The sequence below is a fragment of the Fundulus heteroclitus genome, unplaced genomic scaffold (genome assembly GCF_011125445.2).
Source record: "Fundulus heteroclitus isolate FHET01 unplaced genomic scaffold, MU-UCD_Fhet_4.1 scaffold_97, whole genome shotgun sequence".
Taxonomy (NCBI): Eukaryota; Metazoa; Chordata; class Actinopteri; order Cyprinodontiformes; family Fundulidae; genus Fundulus; species Fundulus heteroclitus.
This window is the reverse complement of record NW_023397439.1, coordinates 464,434-488,624: the sequence shown is the minus strand read 5'-3', so window position 1 is coordinate 488,624 and position 24,191 is coordinate 464,434. Positions and strand designations below refer to the sequence as shown.

General features: G+C 40.2%; 1 protein-coding gene across 3 annotated transcripts in view; it reads right to left on the bottom strand.

The window, feature by feature from the left end:
- Positions 1 to 24,191, bottom strand: part of nlgn3a (neuroligin 3a) — a 158,498-nt gene that overhangs the window by 54,384 nt on the left and 79,923 nt on the right. For all 3 annotated transcript variants that reach the window (XM_036134980.1, XM_036134981.1, XM_036134982.1), the window contains one exon: positions 18,267 to 18,416. In XM_036134980.1, the coding sequence (XP_035990873.1) occupies positions 18,267 to 18,416 (150 nt within the window). The remainder of the gene's footprint in view (positions 1 to 18,266; positions 18,417 to 24,191) is intronic.

Genomic DNA, 24,191 nt, shown 5'->3' with positions numbered 1-24,191 from the left:
CGAGCCTCTCAGGGGTGGAATGTCATTATGCCCGGTTTCATGAACGTGCAGCGGTTGCAAAACTTTAGGATGTGCGAAAAAAATGTTTAGCTTGCTGTGCAACAAACTGCATCTCGCTCTGGAGGCACAAGCCACGACTTTCAGTGAATGTGTGCCCCTTAAATGGGACATATCATGCAAAGTCCACTTTTTTTTAGCCTTTTACATTTTGTTGTGCACTTGAAGTCTCAAGGAGTGCATTAAAGTTGAATGGAGTCTTTCCAGGTGCTGGTGCAAGATATCTTTGTATTCTGCTTGGGTCACATTGTTCAATCCGTTCAGTTTTCTCTATTCTTTTTAAAAAATGTTTTAACAATAAATGTTTCAACAATGATCCTAAGGTATTTGCTGCAGAGGGTCTAAACAAGATCATGGACTTCAGGCTAACCAATTTCACAAATTCAACAATTATTATCTCTTACAGCAATTTTATTGCCCAACTTCAAGGATGCAAACGCTTCAGGTGGATAAGTGAAAATGTTCGGTTGATGGGTGTATCAACCCATACAATTCATTACACTGTTCCCCAACATCCGAAAGGTTCTGTGCGGCTAGATAATCGCTGGTCTGCCATCAAACAGCAAAAGAAACGGCTGAACGGGGAGGAGAGCTTTGCTCTGCTACTATAAAAATGATTTTAAAGTCCTTCTTTCAAAAGTTCTCATCATGGCTGAGGCAAAAACCTCCTCATAAAGCCTTAGATTTTGGAGCAAATCAGACAGTCTCGTCTCTCCTCTCTGCTTCTGTCACGCTGGGTCTGTGGATAACCAACGGGAGTAGAATACAGAACAGCTAAGGTGTGTGTGTGTGTGTGTGTGTGTGTGTGTGTGTGTGTGTGTGTGTGTGTGTGTGTGTGTGTGTGAGAGAGAGAGAGGGTGTAGAGTGATTTGGCATTTGATTCCCTGCCAAGAAGGTACTAAAAAGGGGCTAGTACCAATTAAACATTATGGAAAACCCTAATAACCGAGTTGAGCCTTAGTATTACTTCAATACAAAGCAGCCGTGTAACAATTGCTCAAGTAGGAGTGCAAAAGTATTTAGTCAAAAAGCTACTCAGTTACTGAGTAAGTATTTGACCAGAATATTTGGGTTTAAAAATAATGTAATCAGACAAACAAAGTATTCAGCTGGATCTGCACTATAATTGGACCATTCTACAACATGAATATTCTTTGACTCAAGTAATTTAATTGTAGCTCCGGCATTATGTTCAGAGTTGTTGTCCTGCTGGCAGGTGGACCTTTGCCCCAGTCTCAAGTCGTGCAACTTACGAACAGCCGTCTTGCTGGATTGCCCTGTATTTATGATAGCTAATTTTGGGCTTAGCTTTATAGCAACATATTTCAAAGCATTTTATGCATTTCACATGTTTTGCTGCTATTCATTTAAGGTGGAAGGGACCTTCAAGTCAAATCAATAAAAGCTAAGGTTGTTTTTCATGTGCTAGGCAATAAACCAACCCAAACAAGCCGAAGTACTGCAGGTCACACAAAAGGAGCAGTTGGTGTGAATATATTCTTTCATGCATTATTATGACTGTTAAAGGGGCATCTGGCTCTGAAAGGGAAAGAAAAGGTCATGCATTCACATAAAAACTCCATTTGGGAAGGATTTATAGCTTTGACCTAAATAAAATCAAAGGAATCATGGAATATTTTAATCACTGTATTGGCAACACTACTATTCTACATTCAGTCTATAGCATAAGAAATGAGTGATATGTTGTCAGCACAAAGATTGGGTTTAAAGGTTTAAATGAAAGCATGTTGATGTAAACAGATGCTACCCTTCAATTCTAATGAAGCTTTAGCTCTTTTGCAAACAGGAACAGTCAGGCTCAATATAAACAAATACAAACAAATGCCAATTTTCTTTTCCATTTTTATATTTGAAATATTAGCTCAAGTGATGTAGACACTGTTGCAAGGTACTGTATGGTTATCGAGTTATCTAACGCAGATCTTTGTGGATTTTTGCACTGTATCAGAATAAGGTTTACAAATGTTTTGTCTGCAGATGCTCCCCACGAAGCACATCCTCATTCACTAACAGTAAAGGTCAAACTTCCAGCGCTAAACCTTCTCATCCACAAACACTGACACAAGGCTGACATTTTCCCTCCGTGAACTGCAGCTCCATCTTTGCATTTCATATTGCCATCTTTGACTGAAGTGCTCCATTTTTACACGAGATGCTCTGAAGGACCCCTTGACCAGATGAAAGCAATTGTCGGTTAGCTCTCTGATGTCTTTGTAATGCATATTTGCGGCTTTGGTGAAAGTACTACAATCATATAAACGTGTTTTCATCTCTGGACTGTGCTACAGCAGGGCTTGCTTTGCATAGTGAAAAGCCCTTCTGTACCATAGACATTAATTTCTTAATGTCACAGTTTTCCAAAAATGTCATGCTCATGAAATATAATGAGCTCTGTTCTTGTTTCCATTTGTTCCAGGAGGAAGGGGAAGGACAAACTCTTATTAACAATGCACCACCAATCTCAATTTAAAAAAAAAAAAAAAAGACAAAACACATTAATTCAAGCAAGATGAAATGTATTAATTTGGTGTAGACATGTCGTACAACCTGGTGACACTGCCACTCAGCTGGTGGTTAAAAAGGAACGATAAATAGAAATAATTCAGCCATTGTATTAATAAGTCCCTTGTTTTAGCTATTTTTTATATATGTGGAGTTTTACAACGGTATCCAGTTTTTGAGCTCCCCTGACCTTTGCTGGGTGAAACAAAAAGAAAACAAAGCATTTCTCAGCAGAAGGCTAAAAAAAAAAAAGATCAGATGGTAATTGTCATTTGAATAAATGAACCTATGACATCCGATATGTAAACTGCTGTGTTACCTGGCTGTATTTTAAATCAATCTCCATGTCTAGAATGCTGGGGGAAAAAAAAAACCTGTCTTGTTTTGTAGATGCAGTCATGATAAATGACCCCTGTCACTTCCTAACTCCCTGACAAATATACTGTATCACCAGTGACAGGTGCACATAAAAGCCATCCTCTTTTTTTATGCCACGGTGTTGTCTTTTAGTGAAGTAGAAGGAGCAGAATGATTGGATTTGAATTTGTAGCATCAACGGTTATTGAAGTTTATGCAATGAAACAGCCTGAATGCAATCTAACTTCAACACTTTTTAAAAAAAAAAAAAATACAGTTTGATACGTCGATCCTTTTTAGTGAATAGCCAAACACAAGCGTCTACATCCACCCGATCAACCGAAGCCATTACTCGCTAGGAACTCAAACTTTTTCATATTCATGGCTTCGACCACCAGTGACTCATGGAAAATCTCAATAAAACAAGAGGCATGTTGCAAATGCATGTCTTGATGGTCTGGAAATCGCCTGCCGTCTTTCCTCTATTTAACTTAAAAGATTGCATTATCATCTAAATGTGCCGTATTGTCAATGATTTCACGATATTTTCCCGTCTCTGATGAGTTTGTTTTTGCTTTTGTTTTAGAACGTAACTTTAAATCAGCTTGTTATTCATATTACCAGTCTAGTGTGTAACACTGTGTCTTTGCACCTGTCACACCCATGTTTCCCCATTCTGGGACGATAAAGGTATCTTGTCTTATCAAACCTGAGTTTGCACATGATTTATAAAATAGGGACACAGGTAGATTTGCTCCAAAGATGGCCTAACAAAGCAAACACTGTTTTGTTTTGTTTTTGTATTAGGCATTATGCATTCATTTAAGGGAGACGCCACCAATATTTATGTATATTTATGCAACCAGAGAAAATATTTCCTCATTCTTGATCACCAAAATCATTTATGTTTTACAGATTCCCCTGAAAGAAAATCTAGTGCAGCGGATAAAGCTAGTGATAATTTTGGCATTGCAGAAGAATGAAGAGAAAGTGAGATCTGCATTGCTGACATTACAGAAAAACTGCAAAAAGACAAAAAAAAAAAACAAAAAAAAACACCAGTCAGGTAATTGATTCTGTCTCATACAAAGTCTCCCTGATGTTTTTGCGAATGTTTTTAATGTGGAAATAAATCAGTAAAAATTTATTTGGAATCAATTTGTCATTTTACAGCGGGACATTCCAACAGATGCCTTACATACTAATTTTAATAAATAAATAGTAAATAGATTAACCAAGATCCATCTTTATTCGGTCTTTAGGGTGAGGCCCACTGCAGAATCCCTGCCCCTACAGCTTAAAAAAAAGGGGTGAGAGGTGGGAGTGGCGAATAGCGAGTGAAGGGGTCAGTTTGAGGGAACAGGTCGGGCGCAGTGGGTGGCTCCTAAGCGAGCACGCCGCCAGTGCACCGTGATGGGATCAAAGACTTTTTCTCAATTTATTATGCCAGAAAAAAACACAACAAAACAAGAAACAGTGACAGTGAAACATGAAATTTTAAAAGGATTTCAACACCAGGGAATAAAAAAGAAATCACACTGCAGGAGCAGTGTAGTCAAAATAAATTATTTGGAGTGGGAGGCGACAGCACGGAAAATGCAGAAAGGGACAGGCATGTGAATGATTTGAAGAAAAGAATTCATGACAACCTGGCCACGTGTTACACGATTTTCATTAACACAGCAAACTTTATGAAAAAAAAGGAAATATACAACAACAAAATGTCCAAAGGGCTCTGAAGAGTTAATCAAAAATAATACTAAAAAGGTAAAACATATTTCCCCACAACTTCTGCACCCGTGGTGTTTGCGATTGAAGGCAGAACTGCGACCTGATAAAAAAGTTGGTGCAAATTGCTCCCATCTGCTGGGCTTGATGAGCAGGACTGCTCCTGCATTTATTTGGCGCACATTGCTTTCAGAATCCATTACTGGGAATAAAAAAGCAAATAGCAGGAGAAAACAACTGTGAAAGATGTAGGGAATTGCACTGCTTTAACCCTAAATCTCCGAAGATATTAAGTTTTCTACTTTACTGTTTGTTGTTTAGTTTACTGATGACACCTAAATGAGCCAGCATGTCCTGTCCACTGAAAGATCCATAGGAGCGCCACCACAATATCCAATGTTTCCAAAGTATATGTGGTAAATAACCTGGCATACAGGTGTCACTGCAATGTTTTTTTTAATACATTTTAACTCTGCAGTGACAAGAAGAAACAAAGATAATCTATAATTTGTATCAACTACTCCAAACTTATGCTTAGTGGAAAGGGCAATCAGAAAGGCCTTTTTTTGGGCAATGTTTTCAAACACAACTTCCCTGTTCTGTGAGCTGCCAAATACTGTAGGCAATAAACATGCAAATGTCAAACAAGGTAGGGATGTAAGTACATCTTATGATATAACAATACCACAATACTTCTCATCAAAGTGAAGTTTATCTTGCAAAGCACCATCCAGTTGTTCTCAGCATGTGAGCCATTAAAATTGCTTTTATCTATGTTTAGGACACAGACTTTTAAGGTTGGAAAGGCGTTTTTTTATGTTCCGCTGCCCTGTCGTGTTCACAATAATAAAGGTGCTGTCGGCAGATCCACCATTATAGATACTCGGTAGAAAAAAAAAAAACAGAGTGACAGATGAGATACAAATGATGTTCAGGCAGAATGTTTAGAGTGGCAAATAGCTCCTAATAAGATAAGAAAATACCTTTATAGTCCCCCAACGGGGAAATTTAGGCACAACAGCGGCAAAAACACAGAGTTACACACTAGATCAGTAATATGAATAACAAGCTAATTTAAAATTAAGTTCTAAAGCAAAAGAAAATGAACTTATGAGAAGGGCAAAAAAAGAAAATATTGTGCAATTATTGAAAATAGGGCCTTTATTAAGATAAAAATGCAATTTTTTTAGTGAGTCTTTTGATTAGCTCAAAATGTAAAATGCTTAGACTGATTAAATCAGAACTAGATAAAGCTGCACCAGCAGCACCAGATTCTTTAAAAAGCATTTTAGAGATTTATCAAAATCTTTATCGCATTTGTGGAAATGTCAATGCATTGGGGGCATCAGGACCATTTGGAGTTAGACGAGCACAAATACCACAACATATAAATATGGGCTTGAATGTTCTATACTGATTAGATTATTTTTAACACAGTTTGTGATTTGTGAAACCTTTGCTCTATTTTTAACGTACCCAAAAATGTTAAAATCTTACCTCCTTCTCATGAAGCCGCCTCGTCTTGTGAGCTGGATGTATTCCTGTACCCTTAATTTATACACAAGTACTATACTAAGCCTAAATGAACTACATTTAAAGAACTAAATAAATAGGCAGTTACATAAAGATCATTGCACTAAAATTATGCATGACATAAACATAACATAAAAATGCAATTTTAGGATCATTGAGCCATCATTGATAAATTACCTGATCAAATAAACCTATAGCCATTACTGCATGGTTGCATCAAACTATACTGTTTTTATTCCCGATTTAAAGGAGCCAACCGCCTCTCTACATCACATCTACAGGAAGCTCCAGAGTGGAGGAGCACAGAAACTAATGCTGCCTCCTGTTGTGCACAGAAAGCCTGCAGCCAAGATTCAAATAACAACCCAGCTGAATATGAACAACCTAGTCATCTAGGAGGGTAGCGTAGAGCGGTGCTCAAGTCCACATCTTTTCATAATCAAATTATTTTAAACTTATTAAACTTAAACACATTTTCCCCCTTGAAAAAAATCCCCATGGGCATCATTCTGGAAGAAAAAGCACAGTTTGTCTCCGTTTTCCATCTGAATATCTGGGCAGTTATTGAGTAATACAGACTACTGATTACTTCCTATAAAACCGAAAAACATAATGAAAATCTAGCACAGTAACCACAAACAGATTTAATTGAAATAAGTCACCTATATTTTTATAGTTGAAGTATAGACGACAAACTCTGCACTCCTGAAACAGATCTAAAGCAATTTTTTAAAATACCTCCGTCTAATTTTGTTGTCTAACTAATTAGTGCGTGAAAGCTGCAGAGTAGGTGACTCATCAAACCGAAGCCTCTCTCTGACATCACAATGATTGTGCCAGTCACTGCCTGCTGTGCTTCAACTTATATTTCAATAGAGCACAGATAAAAAAAAAAAATTATTCATCTAAAGCCAATAATATTGAAACTTAAAATGTTTCGAGGTGCTTTGTAACAAAATTATGAGACAGAAAGAAGACTGTGCGTCCTGCTGTGAGAAGCTCGTCTGAGTCCAAATGTTTCCTCATTTCGCAAAGCTCTGCCCCACTACGCACGTTTCCCTTTCAGTCGTAATCAATACTTTGCCTTGGTTTGATGCGGCAAGACACGAAACATCTTCTCGGGGACGCTGAAAAGCCGAGCAGTGAGAAACAATTGGCCTCTTCTTGGCCCCGTCTTGAAGAGCCAGACATTTGTAGCAGTGTGTCTTGCAAGAACAGCCTAAGAGTTAATTTCCTGGCTGTGATTTGTGGGAGAGAAGCATCAACAAGCTGCCGCAGACTGGAGCATGAAAACCATTACTTCAATCCCTCACTCCCTGACATTAATAGGATGAATAAATGTTTTGTTCCCTTCTTAATTTGGATGAATTTATCCAAATGCCAATGAAAACAAGTAAATATCCATCTCTGCTTCGCTACAGATAAAAAAAGACCAAGGAAGCTCACTCAGCTTTTGCTCTCCCCCTTATACCCACCACCTACTTTTGTGAATGTATTTTGCGCTGAGCTCATATATCAGATGCTAAACAAAATGACCTAGACTGGGAATATGTACTGGAGCAGGTTTTGATTTATGGAAAGGGTTTGTTTTAAGTCAATTCACTCTTGCCTGGAAGAGGGTGGTCGGAGGGAATGCTCCTTTGCAGGTATTGCAGTAAAAGGTTGCTTTTTTTAGACATTTGATTTACTCAATAAGGCACACAAATCGTACTAAATAAACAGTGCCTTGTCAAACATCAAAGACACAACAACCTTACAAAAGCAGGAAAACAATACAAAGAAAATTTGGGGGCAGCTTAGGTCAAAGATCAATGGGAAACAACACAATACGAGGTTGATTGTAATGTTGTAGCTTCTCAGAGTGCACAACAGTAAATGCCCCCCACCACCCCAGCAGATTAAGTTAAAGATCTAAAGCTGAAGACATTTTAACGGCACTAACAGAATTTTTTAGTAAAATCTATCACCAGATGTAGAACAACAAGTTCTTCTATTTGTTTTGCTACATTGTTGTAGATAATAATCACCTTTACTCTCATTGCAACATACATTCCAATGAAATTTGCATTTAGCCCATCCCCTTGGGGAGCAGTGTGCAGCACCCAGGGTGTTAAGGCTCATGGAGCCAAAGTGGCAGTCTGTGGGAGTTGAACTCAGAACCTCCGGGGCACAAGCGCAATGCTCTAACCACTAGGCCACCACTCCCCATTGTGTTTATTGTGTGTATATCTACTCACAATAAAAATGTTGTCTACCAAAAACAAGCTTCTACGAGCACGTCGCCGGAAGACCGTGTCTGTAAACTCATCAGCTTCCTTTTGGTTCGAACCATTTGTGTCTTTCTGTTTATCTCTCTCTTTTTTGCAATATTTCAAATGAACGTCATCCTTCTAAGGAGAGTTCTTGTATTCTTTTGATCCCTGTGTGAGGATGCTGGAGGGACTCCAGCGGGGGGTGGAAGAAAGGGCAACAATAAAACACACAAATGCAGTTTCCGAAGAGGACCAGGGCAGGGTGGAATGGCTAGATGTCTATATCAAAAATCATCCTAATGGAACATATCGACCAGATGTCGATGTTTCCTGCAGGACTTCTGCATCGCTTGCTACTTCTGCTAAAAACAGTTACCAAGCAGACATATAAACGGATATCTGATGAGCCCAGTCCTATCAGTCAAGCGCTTCCAGATTTTCCCATATTATCACTATTGTTACAGACTTGAGGACAACCGATACATCGTCCGGCTAATATTTTTGGCCGATATTGTTGTTTTCTTCCCGGGTCTCCATCGGCCGATATGTGCATGCATCCATTAGCGCATTCAGCAGCCATGCCTTGACATCATGTGAAGTGCATATATTGTTGCTCCCTCCGTGGCAGTGGTCAGTCTTTTCTGCTCCTTCTCCCCGCTGAACAGAAGAAGCAACAAATGTTATCGCTGTGTCTCAGAACTTGCGTTTCTTATTTTTAGCATGTAAATAGAGGAAGCAAAAGCAATATCGGCTTCAAGAATCAGCTCCCCAAAAATCGGCAGCACATATTGGGCATTGGTTAGACTGACATCAATCAAAATAATCGGTATTGGCATTGGCCTTAAAAATCTAGCAATCTCTATTTCAGACAACACCACAAGGGAAAAGTAAGAAGTACCTTCACTCAGCAGTCGGAAATAGATAACTGAAAATCAAACTGTATGCTACGCTGTACTAACAAATCACATCCCTATGTCAGCTAAAACAAGCATAATATGGCATGTAGTCATTATATGAGTGGCGAATGAGCAAAGAAACCAATCAGACGCCAATAGTCACTGGTCTGCCATAATGTTAACTGATGTCAGCTCATCAGCTCGATTCTTCAGGTCCTTGTGATATAGACGCAGCAGAATTAACATTTCTTTCTTCAGAGAGCTTTTCCAACACCTTGTGTTTTGTTAAGTCCTGCAGCGGAAATCTATACTTCACTGCAGAGCTGTGCCTTGACTGGGCAAAGACATATTTTTTGTAAAGAAATGACTAGTTGATATTCTTAAATTTTACCGCAGTGAGAATCAAATGCAATTTCAGAAAGACCAGTGAACCTGCAAAAATGCTTTTAAAGCCCAGGCAGGACGATCTTACAGTAGGGCCCAACGAACACCCAGCAGAGTACAGCGCTGGGGTCAGGAGGCCAGAAGCCCACTGCGTGCTGCTCGACCCTCAGAGGAGCTGCGCTGTCATTCGCTGGTGAAAACCGCTCCGCAAACTTGGGTGGCAGACCGCGTTTTGCTCCACATCATTGTTCACACACAGCGGCAAATATCCTCCGCTCCCCAAATCCCTGTCTGAATTACTGACGGTCACAACAGCAAAGAGAGGAACGTAACAGAGAGAGAGGGAAGAATCACACAAAACAACGGGGAAACGCAGCCGAACCACCTGCACTGCTGCTTCGGCAACAACGCTGCTGCTTTCACTGTTTCACTCATACAGAAGGTTATATAGATTTGATCTGGAAACTATTCTTTGAGAGACAGAAAAAAAACTTAAGAGCGGACTGAGATGACAGTACACAGTGTGGATGGCCTGACCATAAAAAGGCTGCGATCAGTGAGATATGGCAGATAAACATCAAAGGTCACAAAATAATCCCCGTTGGAGGTGGAAACTCTCCACAAGTACCGCACGGCCTGTACTTGACCACTCTCCTTTTTACAAGCACTTGGCGGCGATGAAGAGCCTCACCTTGGCTTTGGCAAGTAAGCCAGCCTTTGTTAATTTCTGATGCATTTGGAAACTAGTAATTAAGCGCCCACACCTCCAACCTCCCACATACTCAGACACACCACCTCCAAGTTTTTAACCCCCCTCCACCTCCCATGGACTGAAAAATTGACATGCTCTGGAGACCCAGTGAGTAATTATATTTGTAAAGAGCAGTGATACAAGATACTCCCCCCTGACTGGGACTGATTACACATCATTAGAAGAGAGCCGCAATGAGGCTTGTGCACATGCATCCTGCGCATGCGACCAAACACACACACGCACGTACAATGTCTTATTCGCTTTCTCTTTCCATCTCTCTCTCATTCACACACACAAACTCATATCCACAGATATACACACACACACACACATGCACACACACAGATCAATGAGCAGAAATCCAAACACTGTTTGTCTCTGGTAAACAAACCCTCCACCTCGGGGCCCTGACCCAAGCCCAGTTAGACAAGTAGTAAGAGGACAGTCTGAATGGTGTAAAACTCTACACTCGATAATTCATCCGGTGATAAGCGTTCTGCGTTGGGTCAATAACTAATTAAAGATAAGATCTAAAAATGAATTCTCATTCATCTTAACAGGTTCAAATATGAAAGTTTGCAAATGGGGCTGCAAGGAAAATTGTGGTCCACCCTTTGAAGCAATAATTACCAATGCAGCAGCGCGGGGCTAAGAGTCGCAGGAGGGAGGGGCTGATGGAGCTCCAATAGGAATCGCAGAGACTCCTCTTTAATTGGGACATGGAGACTCGACCGATCAGATTCCCTGAAACGAATCAGGATGCCTTACCCCGATATTCAGCTCTTGTAAGGATTTCACCTGAATTTAGCTTTCTTTCCAATTATATTTCCTTTTCCCTGCTGTTGCCCCATGGTAATTATAGAAGCTCCTGCTAAACTAGATACATAGGTTTTCATTTAAATCTATATTTCACAACACACTGAGCAATAGTTATATCATTTCATAGCATTTGAGTGAAAGCGCTCCGAAATGTAAAACTTGAATGACAGTACAGATGTTGGTGCATATGTTTGAATATTCCCATATATCAATGTATTGTTGGCATTTTATTTTAGCAACCCATAACTGTCAATCGTTGGTCCAGCCACCGTTCAGCCTCAAGACTTTTGGGTTAGGTCTGAGGCAGCCTTTTTTATCTAGAGACCATTTTCTTGATTATTTTGCACAACATAGCAAAAGCTCAGTCTGACAGCATTGAGAGAATCTGTAGAAAAACATTTTTTTTTTAGTTTTACCACATACTAACAATTGGATTTACATCTCAACCTTGATTGGGCCATTGTACAAAATGAGCACGCTCCGACTGAAACGATTGAATTCGACCTCTTTCCAAACATTTAGGGTTGTTTTTCTGCTTGACGGTGAACCTTCACCCCAGTCTCCAGTCTTTGGAAGCCTCTAAGAGATTTCTTTGTAGATTGCCCTGTTTTTAGCTCCATCAAACTCTCAAACAACAATGGGCAGTCTCCCAGTCCCTGTGAAAGAAAAGCATCGCCGCAGCATGGCGATGTTTTTCTTTCACAGGGACTGGGAGCCTAAATGTCTGGCCAGAGCTACAAGTCATGTTGCACAAACCGGTATGGAAAGTCCACAGCGGAGTCCATAGCAAAGTACCCACCTCACCCTTAATCTATATTTTATAGCAGAGAGAAAAATCTATTATTCTGCTGCATTTGAGCGAGAAGCTCTGCAAATATAATGCTTAAATGACAGCAGAATGGGAGTGCTTATCTGAAATGGCTGCCAGAGACACACACACACACAAAAAAAGACATTCTATAATTCTATTTATCATGGTTTGCATTTTTTGTAATCAGAAAGAATTTGTTGATGAAAATGTTTTTCTCACTCTCCGCGTTGTAACTCTTCAACGGGCTTGTTGGGGAGGGTACATCTAATAGCTTTAGACATATTGTTTCTGCTAGTTGTGTCAAATATTCAGTATGTTGTGTGGATTTCAAAGGTGTTTTGCTGCATTATTAATGAGACAACCAGATTGCAAGGGGAGGGTGCGAGAGCTATGATAACGTCAGAAAGTCTAGTTTCAGATGTCTCGTCTGCTTTTGACTTAAAGTCATCTTCATATCCAATTCTCTCTGCTTTCACTGTTCCTTTTTCCCTTTAGGTCACCTAATTTAATAGAGTTTCCTTTTCCTATATTTCTCTGTTTATGGATCTAGCCTTTCTTTTCTTGGTGCAATTACTTCTTCTGTGTGGAATCTATTGACATGTAATATAATGAAATAACGCTTTGGGATTTACATTAATCCAGACGTCAGGTGACCTGATATTACGCGTACATCCAAAACAAACAAGCTTACCTTATCTATCAAGCTTACCTAATTCTGTTTGATGTAGATTACCTCTAAAACTGCAGGCACAAATATTGATGTATGAAACGGAGGACAGGAAATCCCAGTTTCTCATGCTGTTGCAGTTTATGACTGAATATCTTCACACAGCTTAGTGTTAATTGGCCCATCACGGTCTTATTTCTCTCTGGCCTCAGTTTTATTTGGTTTATATGAGCGTGCCTGTAATAAAGCTTTAATGCCGTACCATGGAGAGATTATCTGACCATGCTACAGCGATGGACATTATCACTCTACTACATGCATCACTTCTTCTCCGCTCATTGGTTGGAATAGTGGTTGGGGAGCTCGCCACGAGAGATGCTTTGTAAACTGTATTTGTGTCTGCGAACGTGTGTGTTTTGGTGCTCTTGAGTGTGTGTGTGTGTGTGTGTGTGTGTGTGCGCGCGCATGTATGGCTTGTTCTTGTTTCGTCTCACTGACTGTGTCTGCAGTGTGTTAGATGATGTGAGACCTAGCGTGTGTGTGCTTGTGCGGGCGTGCTGCTAGAATTTGTACGTGGTGTTTGTCAGCAGGGTGCGCAGGCTTGTAGAATGACATTTGGTGAAACGTGGCGGCGGGAGAGGAAACATCTGACTCATAATTGAAGTGCCATGAAAGAAATATGGTCATGAATCTGTATTAGGCTTATGTGCTCAGCTTTAAAGCAGTGGCAGGAGCAGGAGGCAGCATGCTCAGCCTGACTACCTTCCCACCCTGAAGGCTGATTACAACGCTCAAAAGGATACTCCACAAAAATGATAGAGGAAAACACAGCGTATTCAAGGCGAGCCATCCTGATGACAAAATCGATAGGCCGTAGCGCTCTCATCTCCATCAAAAAGAGAGTCTCAGGATGAATGTAGCTGTGCTTCTGCGATTCACCCACAGCAATCATCTCAATGTCCTGGAGGATAAAGCAGCACTCCTCAGTCACCCTCTTGCTACTCACATGTAGAGCTCTCTGTGCTGAAAGCTAAGGCAGGCTGCCCTTTAAATGGTAAAGGTAGACATCTTTTGTGTCTCAATTTGTTGTCAGCACATAAATTGTGATAGATAAAAAAAAAAAAATGTTGTCTGTGTCAGTTCAGTGATTGCTTGACCGTTAAAGAAATTATTGTCGCAGTTATAGATCTCTTCAAGGACTTTAAGGCCTCGTTGACAAAAACGTTTAATACGTCTTTATTTCTCTGAGCTAAGACCTCCTTTACGCACCATTTAAACACATATGAGCACAGTGAGTTACATTGTCCCGATGGCTATCAGTATGGTCAACACGGGAACTGAGGTTTATTTTGAATCCATCTAAAGGTAAACTTTTATATAATTATTACATTTCTACCTTTCAGTATCTTGTCTCATCCTTTTCCCTTCCTTTCTTTCTCTTATACCTCTCCGTTTTTGTGTCCATAGAACATGATCTCAAGTAGAGCACAATGGCGGAAGCAGTAATGCTCTCTTTGCCATCAAGACAGCAATTCTTAACACTACACTGCCGGACAGGAGATGTAAAAAATAAATAAAATGTATTTTATTTATCACTCATGTTTCTAGACTCAAATAGCCACTTTCTTTTTAAACAATGTGGGGATTTGAGTACAGTACATCAGTTGAGGTTTACTGTCTCCAAAAATAATAACAACGTGAGGGATCTGGGTGTGACTGTGTGGTGTTCTCCACCTGCTCCTGTTCAACTAGCTTAAGACAAACTGGCCGCCAACAGAGATGGGGAATCCAGGTTCGGGGAAAATAAAAAGCCGGTACAGAGATTAGTACCATTTGCAATTCCAGCTCCACAGCATAGACAGGGATTAAAATCACCTGGTAAAGTGAATAGGATGAAGGAACGACCGGGCAGGGTGTTTAACTTCCCGAAGCCGGATTCCACACCTCTGGCCGCCAATCATACAATGCCTGAGTGTCAACCCAATTGGTCCCTCTAGCCCTCTGAGTCTTTCTTAATTGTTTTCCCCCTGCGCTCCCTGGCTTATGTCAAACCTGCTCTCTCTAACTGCTCTTAAGGTCCCCTGGATCTGTCTCTCAGTGATGCTTCGTGGATTACCAGCTCAAACCTGCTTGCAGCATACCCTCCTAGACAGTTTCCTGCGAGGCAGGCAACAACTGGCTCCTCACTCCTTCAGGAACCTCCAGCCTACCTGTCCGCCCTGCAACGCTCAGCCTTCAGCTTCGTGCTGGGATGCAGCTCACCCCACGGACCAACACCCCCCCACTCTGTTCACTCCCCTGTTCTCCAAGTCATCTACATCTCACCTGTAAGATCAATTTCTATAACTCTTCTCTCAAAATTCACCATTTGTTCCCTCCGCTCATCTCCTGTCCTTTTTTTCCTCAGTGATCCACCATTCAGAGTTACTCGACTCTCTTTGGACCAGGCATCGACATATTCTTTGTATTTCAATTAAACTTTTTTTTTTATTTTTTAACCATTGCCTCCTGAGAGATCTCTTACATGTGGGTCAGAAGCTTGCCACAATCCATGACAGAAACAACAGACAAAGGGAGTTATTTACTACACTTCTGATTAAAGGACTCTTTCACACATTTGATGTCATTATTTAAATCCTCACTGCTTGAATATTGCATCACAAACGTTTTGTGTTGTTGTCAAGGTGATTGTAAATTAAGTATGGATTGTTTTGTTGACACTGCATTGGCTAAACGTAGCTTTGAAATGAAACTAAGACAAACAGTATTTCTGTCCACTCCAAGCTTAGCTATCATCAAAGTATTCCAAATGCAGCTCAATACTCTAAGATGAAAACCGGTTATTGTCCACACTTTGACTGCTAATTGGTGGTTGCTGCTAAGTGCTTCCAATACGATCCTTCATAACAATAATCTTTGCTGTGTAATCACCGGATCCAGTCTAACAGGATTTTAAAAGGATAGTCCAAAAGGAATGAATGCTTATGGTTATCTATCCATCGATTGGTATTATTACGGGGGAGCAGGGTTAATACTGCACATGGAGCTTTCCGATCCCAGAGACAAACAATAGTGAAGAGTCACCAACCCATTTTGCACTGTGGCAGGAACCAAGAGAACACTGAGCGAATACCCTCACGCACATGGAGAACATGCAAACTCCACGGAGGACCAGGATTTAAAACATTGACCTTCTTGCTGTACGGCAACAGTGATAGAAGTTACAGGTTTTCACAGTTTGCAGTACACAGTTGTACTTTTCATGTGATGTTTTTTTAAATGGCATTTTTTTAGATGCTATTGGTTGGGTAAGTTTTTATGAAAATGGTAAATTTAGAGCGAATGTATGTAGCAAATGAAAATGAAACAGACCTTATATGAATATAAATTCAGAAATTTAGATTTGTCTTTTAGATGATGGAATAAGCAATACTTCAGCGTTCTTCTCAAACATCCATCACCTTCCAGACTTATAATAACAGTTAAATTTCGGAACATTTCATATTGACCATAAGACTGTGGGAACACTTTGAATAGGAATTTGGCTACCATGCAGGTTGCCTTGTTCAAAGTGGCTTACCTAAAGAATGTGAAATCATTTAATATTTTTTAAGAAGCTTTCAGTTTAGGAATATTTCCCAGTGATTCAGTTAGCATATTATGACTTGCAGATATGTAGAATATTCTAGTATAGTATATTGTGTTTCTCTGTTAAATATAATGAGGCAGAGCTACATGCACATAGGACAACACCTGGTTTAGATTATTTTTTTATTTTCTTTGGAAATGAAAAGAGGAAGATGAATAGAGCGACACAAATGTTCTGAGATTGTGCTGCTTCAAACTCGTGACCTGAATTCAAAAGCACAATAGTAAAGGCCAAACCTTGACAGAAAAAAGGACACATGAAAACAAAGAGGTGAAGCCTGTACATGTGTACCATACCCACTGATAACATACGATGCTTTTGTGTTGGTTAAAAAGTTTTTTGTTTTGGGAGAGAGGTTGGTCTAGTTTTATCCAAATCCTAGACAAAAACTTGTAATCCAGGTTATTGGGTTAGAAAGAAATAAATGTTTAAATATTACAGCATTTCAGTTAAAGAATATTGTATTGAAGGTTATTTTTATCTATTACGGAGTTAATCTGACCAAAAGGAGCACATTCTCTTTTCTAAATACCTGTTTCACACAGGAAGATCCTTGAGGGTCGACGACCTCCAACCTCCATTACCTGTGAAAAGTCAATGCGTCTCTGTGCAAAACCACCCAAGGCAAATGTAGTGTTGGTTTGAAGGTTCATATCATTTGTTGCATTATATTAATTCGCACAACCCACAAAACCATATTTGAGACTAAAGGTGCTTAAAGACAAAAGAAGTGCCCCTTGATCTTGATCCCTCTCTTCCTAGCTATAAGCTTCGACAAATTAACAAGCAATGAACGATTGTGAGAGTTGCCAGTTGCAAGTAAATAAAAACTGCTCACAATGTTTCATCAGAACCTTACTTCAGAACCTCCACACTGCTCCTGTTACATGGTGAATAACGTTATAATTACCGTAAAGGCTCCTTACTGTAGGAATTCAGTTGGAAGAGATTTTCCTTAAGGCCGAGAAGCTGGAACACCCCAGGAAAATGGGACAGTATTAACTGACTAACAAATAGGCCCTTTGGTGTTGTTACAAGAATTTCTTATCAATTTAAAAAGGACATAGTGACACCAGACACACTTTATATTAACAGCCAGCAACCAATTAGTTACATTCTGAGACAATATATCAACAAGCAAACAGCAGGGAGATTTGATTTCCCATTCAAATGGTTTGTCCATAACCACTTTAAATGTGAAAAATATGCATGGATGGAGATCAATTCTGTCCCAGAGATGGATGGAAAAGGTAAAAAGCTTGGGAAATACACTAACAAACTCCATTTTGTGTGGCTTTAGCTGTTTCCATGGAGCTCTCAGCCGCTCTCTTCTGCTGTCTCCCTCTCTCGTTTTTTTCCCTCTGCCCTCCTCAAACCACAGAAACACACACATAAACACACAAGTGTCTGAAAGGGGGATTCGTCTGCGTGAGTTTGTCTGCGGCCAAACGCAACTCAGGGAGATCCTCTATTACCACTACCAAACCCCTTTCCTCCCCTCTATCCCTCCTGCATCACACCCTTCTCATCATTTTTCAACCTCATTACAACAATTTCCTAATTTATTCCAAATCACAGCCACAACAACAAACCCACACTCTGTCAACTCAATTACTGCAATTTCATCCACAGCCAGACTGGATGCAGGCAGCACATCAACAAGAAGCTTAAAGGACAGTCCATATTTTACAGTTGTGCCTGTGTTTTTCATTAGGCCTCATTTAGAGTGTGTGAGGCAATCAGCAGCGCTCATTACACCCAGATGCCCTATAAAGACGCCCCAGAAAAATGCCCTTGAAGGAAAAGGTAGGGAAAAACAGAGGAAAGTACGCTTACCGAGGACGCCGACTCGATAGTTGAGAGTGATAACGATGACGTTTCCATAGCTGGCCAGGACGCTCCCATCGATCATGTTGCCCGTCCCCTCCATGTAGGACCCTCCGTGGATGTAGACCATCACTGGTTTGGCCCCGGTATCTCGTATGTCTGCAAGAGCGGCCATTGTTAACATGTTCACATAGTCGTCCACCCGCTGCGGTCAAAGGGTCAACTCAGATTCAGCACATGGTGGCCACAAACAAACAAACTGACAGCCCCCTCCCAGATACCAGCTGGAATCACACGGTACAGCGTGCTGGCCTGCTTGTGGGAACTGATGCAAAATTCTTCTATTGCATCCGCTATTTAAGTCCACTTGAGGTAAACTCTAGTGCAATATATATATATATATATATATATATATATATATATATATATATATATATATATATATATATATTATATATATAGGGTGCTTTGCAAAAGCATACAGAAAGCTACTTTTAGAGCAGATGGGACTGAACAAATTAAAAGACGCAGTGATGGCAGCATCATGCCATGGAAATGCTTTTTGTTCAGCAGGTACAGGGAAGCTGGTCAGAGCTGATGGGAAGATCAGTAGAGCTAGATACAAGGCGGACCTGGGAGAAGCCTGACAAAAGCTGTAAAGACTTCACAGAGTGGTAAAGTCTCATCTTCCTGCAGCCCAACGACCCAAAAACTACAGTTACAGCTACACTGGAATGGGTTACATCTAAATATCGAAATTTCATGTTTTAGAATGGCTTACTCAAAGATAAAGATCTAAATCGAATGGGGAATCTGTGGCACAACTTAAAAACGGACGTTTAAAGATGATGTCCGTCCATTCTGACAGATAGATATAGTTGGGAGAAATTTCACTCTCTGTTTACAAAGCATCTAAATAGACTCTACTATTAGCTCTACTTTGCAGCAGGTGGTTATACCATACATTGACTGAGGGGGTTGAATACATTTTTTTTTTTGCAATTTGTTAGAAATTCCAAAATTACTTAAATGATTACTTAAAAAATTCTGTAATAATATAATAAAAACAAATTACTGCCACTTCACAATTATGTGCTATTTTGTGTATGTCTGTGGCTTACTGTCCCAGAAAAAAACAACATATTGATGACATAAAAAAACGTGGAAAAATGTTTGCAAAGCACTATGGTCGTGCCAAAGTATTAGTTTGCATTTGCTGCATGTTGCCTTCCAGGGGCATTGCCACTATTTAATATAAACATGCAGAAAACCATTAGGGGGAATAAAGAGATAGGTACTCTGACACATCTCCTAAGCATGGAGAAGGCTAATCTCGCCTGACAGTAAGAGAGGGAAACCGCACCAGCTAATTACACAATGCTATCTTGCGCCTCCTTTCTTACACAGGCCCACCAAGCAACAGCCAATTGTTTGCACAGTTCCAGTCTGGCGATCGCTGCAGGCTACATTTTCTGCTTCAGTTTTTGGTAAAATGTTGTTTATTTTGCTCCCAAAGGAGGGGTTTTCATGCCCAGCTGGGGCGACACTCCAGCCGAATACAGCACATCCAGAGGTAGAGGAAGGAAAGAAAAAAGCCTCTGTCAAAGGAAGAGACTTGAATTACTGACTGACTAACTGGAGCTGGGAGACAAGACAAGAAACTCTCCCTCATTTTCACTCCTTCTACCCCCAGCGTTTCTTGTGTAGCTCTTTGCCTCCACCCACTACCCCCCCCCCCCGCCTTTTTTCCCCTCCTTCTTTGTATCACTTTCACTCACACTCTCTCTCTCTCTCTCCCCTGTCTCTCCCTGTTTCTCCCATGCCTTCCCTCCATCTCTGTCCAACACCCTCTCCTTTTTTGCAGCGGCGAGAATGAGAAGGGGTAGGAGGGCGAAGAGTGATGAAGACAGAGGGAGAGAGGAATAAAACAGACGGAGAGAAAAGAATGGAGGGGGGGGGGGAAGGGGGAAACAGTAAAACAGCATAAAAGGAGAGAAGGAATGAGTCAGATTTAAAAGGGATGGCATTGTGTTCTGGTTGCTCTGGTTACAGAGAGCCAAAATCCTCAGCTATCTTGTTCAGAATAGCCTGCATCAATCTACAGGCACTCCTCCTGATCATACAACCCCATGTTTTATCTGCTAATTGCAGAGGATAACTGCAAAAATGGGACACCTTTTTTCATTTAACCCACATTTCAGGGCAGAACCTTGCTTTCTTTCCTCTTTATTGTACTATCTTGTAGGTTATCCGTGACTCTGTTAGGTTTAAAAGCAAAGCAGTAACTTGTTTATGATGTGGACTTATTTATGGCTACCTTTATCTTGCTGGTATCTGAGAAGGCTACACGGTGAAATGTGATTTATAGCTGACACTTCTCTGGACACACTTATCTTAGACAAGAGGGGGAGGAGAAGGAGGAGGAGGGGGCGGGCGGGCAGGAGGAGGGGCGGGGGGGGGGGGGGCAGGTGGTGAGAAAAAGCATTAAAAGTACAGTCAGAGAGGAGAGAAAGAACAGAGAGGTGAGGTGAGGAGGGACAAGGGAGCAGCAGAACGATATTCTCCACAAGCTATTCAAACAAAAGGGCCACAGATAAAAAGAGAATGGCAGAGAGGTAGAAGGAAGAGGGAGCAGAAACAGGAAAAAAAAGAGAGAGATTAGTCGTGTCAATGTTATCAGTCACCTCTTTTGTTGATTCACATTGGGTTTCCGTTTGGGAGAAGCTCCCACTTATTCTAATCTATTTATTAAGTCGATCTGACATGGGAAGTGTCACAGATATGATCTTCCTGACAGTGATTTTTTTTTCTTTCGTCAGAGGAATGTATAAGCATATACAAGGTCTCACCTAGAGTGATGCTTCGCAGACAAAATAAAATAACAACTTTTTTTTTTTTTTTTTTACAAACGCATCTGCACCAGATGCGCAGCGAAAAGGACAATTTGGAGTGTCATAGGAGTGTTTTTATTGGCTACTCCGGATGGCCAAATCTGCTGAACAAGGTGACTAAGTTGCTTTCATTAGAAAGCGTCCTGATTCACAATTTCCCTGGAGGTAAACACATCATTACATTAACACATGTATTATTATTAGCATCAAGATTCAGCACCAAGCTTTTGCTGAAAAAAAAGAGAGATACATTAATTAATGCACAGAGAGGTGTATATATATATATATACATTGGCTGGTTAGCGGTATCACGGTATGTCAAGGTTTAAAAAAGTTATGGATCTAAAACTGCAAAAAATTGAATGTCATGCTGTTCCTTTTGTTTAAAGTATTTTTGATGACATGATAGAGAAACTGACTGAGTTGTCAGACTTTTATTTTGGCTATTTGGAGCATAGAACAGCACAGCACTCCTCTGTCCCAACCTGCTGCTGTGCACTGATTAGCAGCTGGCTCAAAAAAGTCTGCTGCACTTCCCACTTTCAAACAAGCAAATAAAACAAAAACAAACAAACAAAGGCTGCTAAGCTAATGGAGTTTTAAACTACAGTTTAAAAATTCAAACACCATGGCTGTTCAGTAGACATGGCTCCTAGCTGTGCAGACATTCCAATTAATTAACACGCAAATATCAGCGGAAATGTGTAAATGTGCTCTTAGGCACCACCTGCACTACTCCAGATTCTTTCCTTATTTTAAATTTTTTTTTAAAAACAGGGAAAGAATCTCTTATTTTCTTTAAAATACGAAGATCCTGACCATGACTAGAGCTATGGATTGGATAGGCCGTGGCTAACAATGACCACACATGGCTAGGTTTCGAGCAAAACAAGTATAGCCCCCGTTTGGACTGTCATTTACTTCATAAACCAATATTTAAAGAGTACACTTGACAGATTGGGCATGTGCAAATTTGGTTTCTATGTCATCATTTTAAAAATAAAAATAAATAAATTTGGTATATCTGGTCCACACGTATACACCACAAATAGATGTAAAATCGTTGGGTCTTAATACGCAAAGATAAGCTTGTTATGTTGCTGTTACTTGAAGTAGAGCAGAATGGCAAAAATATATATCTAATAAGTGTTTATTCTACATCTTTGCTTAACTCTCTGTACAACCCCCCCCCCCCACCCCCCAAGAGATTTACAATAGAGATGGCATTTTTGAAAATACGATAGTCAACACGTTTTATTGTTTCAATAGCAGTAGGAACAGTTGCTTTTCTGTTTTGAGGGATCTAGATCATGTACAATACCGTGATACCGTTAAATCGTGGCATTTTTACTTAAGGTTGTCATACCTTGAGTAATCTTGGTCCATGCCTATTGGTATGCTTCATTAAAAGTCCATGCAAGATTAAATCAAAATGTGAAGGGAAAACAAACTCAGTCATGTTTTGAGGAAGCTAAAACAACCAAAAAACAAAAAAATATAAAAACTGTGAATGATGGAAATGTTGAAATGTAATGTGCAAAAAGTAATGCTTACACAAATCTCCTTTCTCTTATATATTTTTTTCCCACAGATGAGTGCAATCATGCAGCACCTACTGCGCAGAGATGTACATCCATACACTCCCAACACTTATTCTATAAACTGGAGATTATTGCACCACAGCGGAACAAATTAACTTACTATTGCCCGGCGCATAAATAAATCAAAGGTTCTCTGCTTGGACAGCGGCGACAGTTAGACCTACAAATACATCACAGGGCATGAATTTTAGAAAAGGACTAAGGGGCACAACCTTTCAAAGGTGCCTCTGGACTGATTGAAGTGTCGGTGGGAGGCATAACTCATGCTGATGCCAAGCCTCTTAGTGTTGCTGCTGCAAGTGAAACCAGCCAGGAGGGCTTTGAGCACTCCTTCCTTCCTCTGTTATCTTACTGTCTCTCTCCAGCTGTACCCCGCACCTTCTTGCCCTTAGCCTTTTCCCAGGACTGAAAGAAGTTGTCTATATATATATATATATATATATATATATATATATATATATATATATATACATACATATATATATATATATATATATATATATATATATATATATAAATATATATATATGACACTGAAAGCCCCAGAACACTGCGACATGGGACGGGACAAAGCTGAGTGGAGATAAGTGTTGTGGCAAGCACTGTGTCAACGCTTGGGGAAACATGGTGGCTGTCAGCGGCTATCAATGAGGTCTGAGGGAGGGAGGGAAAGGGTGACTATGTCCGGATGTGGTACGACATGTCATGTACCCTACTGTAGTGCTCGTGTCAGGCCAGGCTATATGGTACATTTCTGACAGGTCCATTACAAGCAATGTTCACGTTTAGGAAAAGTCTTGGGTGGCCCTCACAAAACAGATGGTAAAATCATGTACAGCAGCTAGTTTCAGATCACTTTTTCCAGGTGTTTTAGAGGGTCCGTTCTAGAGGGTTAAATTTTTGTCACTTTTGTGTATTCAAAAATGAGTATTAATTTGTGTTTGGGGTTGTTCCACTGTTGCAATCCAATGCAATCCAATTTTCTTTATAACACACATTTAGAAACAACAAATGGTGCAATAACCAACAGTGCCCAAGTCTCAGCTGTCGAGTTGTTAATTTCAGGCGATATGAAGAAATTTGGAGACTGTCCTCCTCCTTCATCAACCCCCCACTTTGTGCAATGCACCAGCAGGCAGGCTGACAATCTTGCCTGGTCCCAGAAGAAGATAATTTGAGATGGGCCCCCACCCATGACATTCTATAACTAGGAATTAATTAATATTTACCTGTTCAAGACATGATTGATGCTGTATTCTGTCACCTTTTTTCCATCACGTATGTCATTCTTTATCCCAAACCCCCACCCCACTCCCATCCGCTCCATACTTTGGATCACAAACAATGAGACAAATCCCAAAAATAAATAGGTTCTTAGATTGTTACAATATAAATTGTTATATATGATGATTAGAAATAGATAAAGAGATTTTTTAAATATA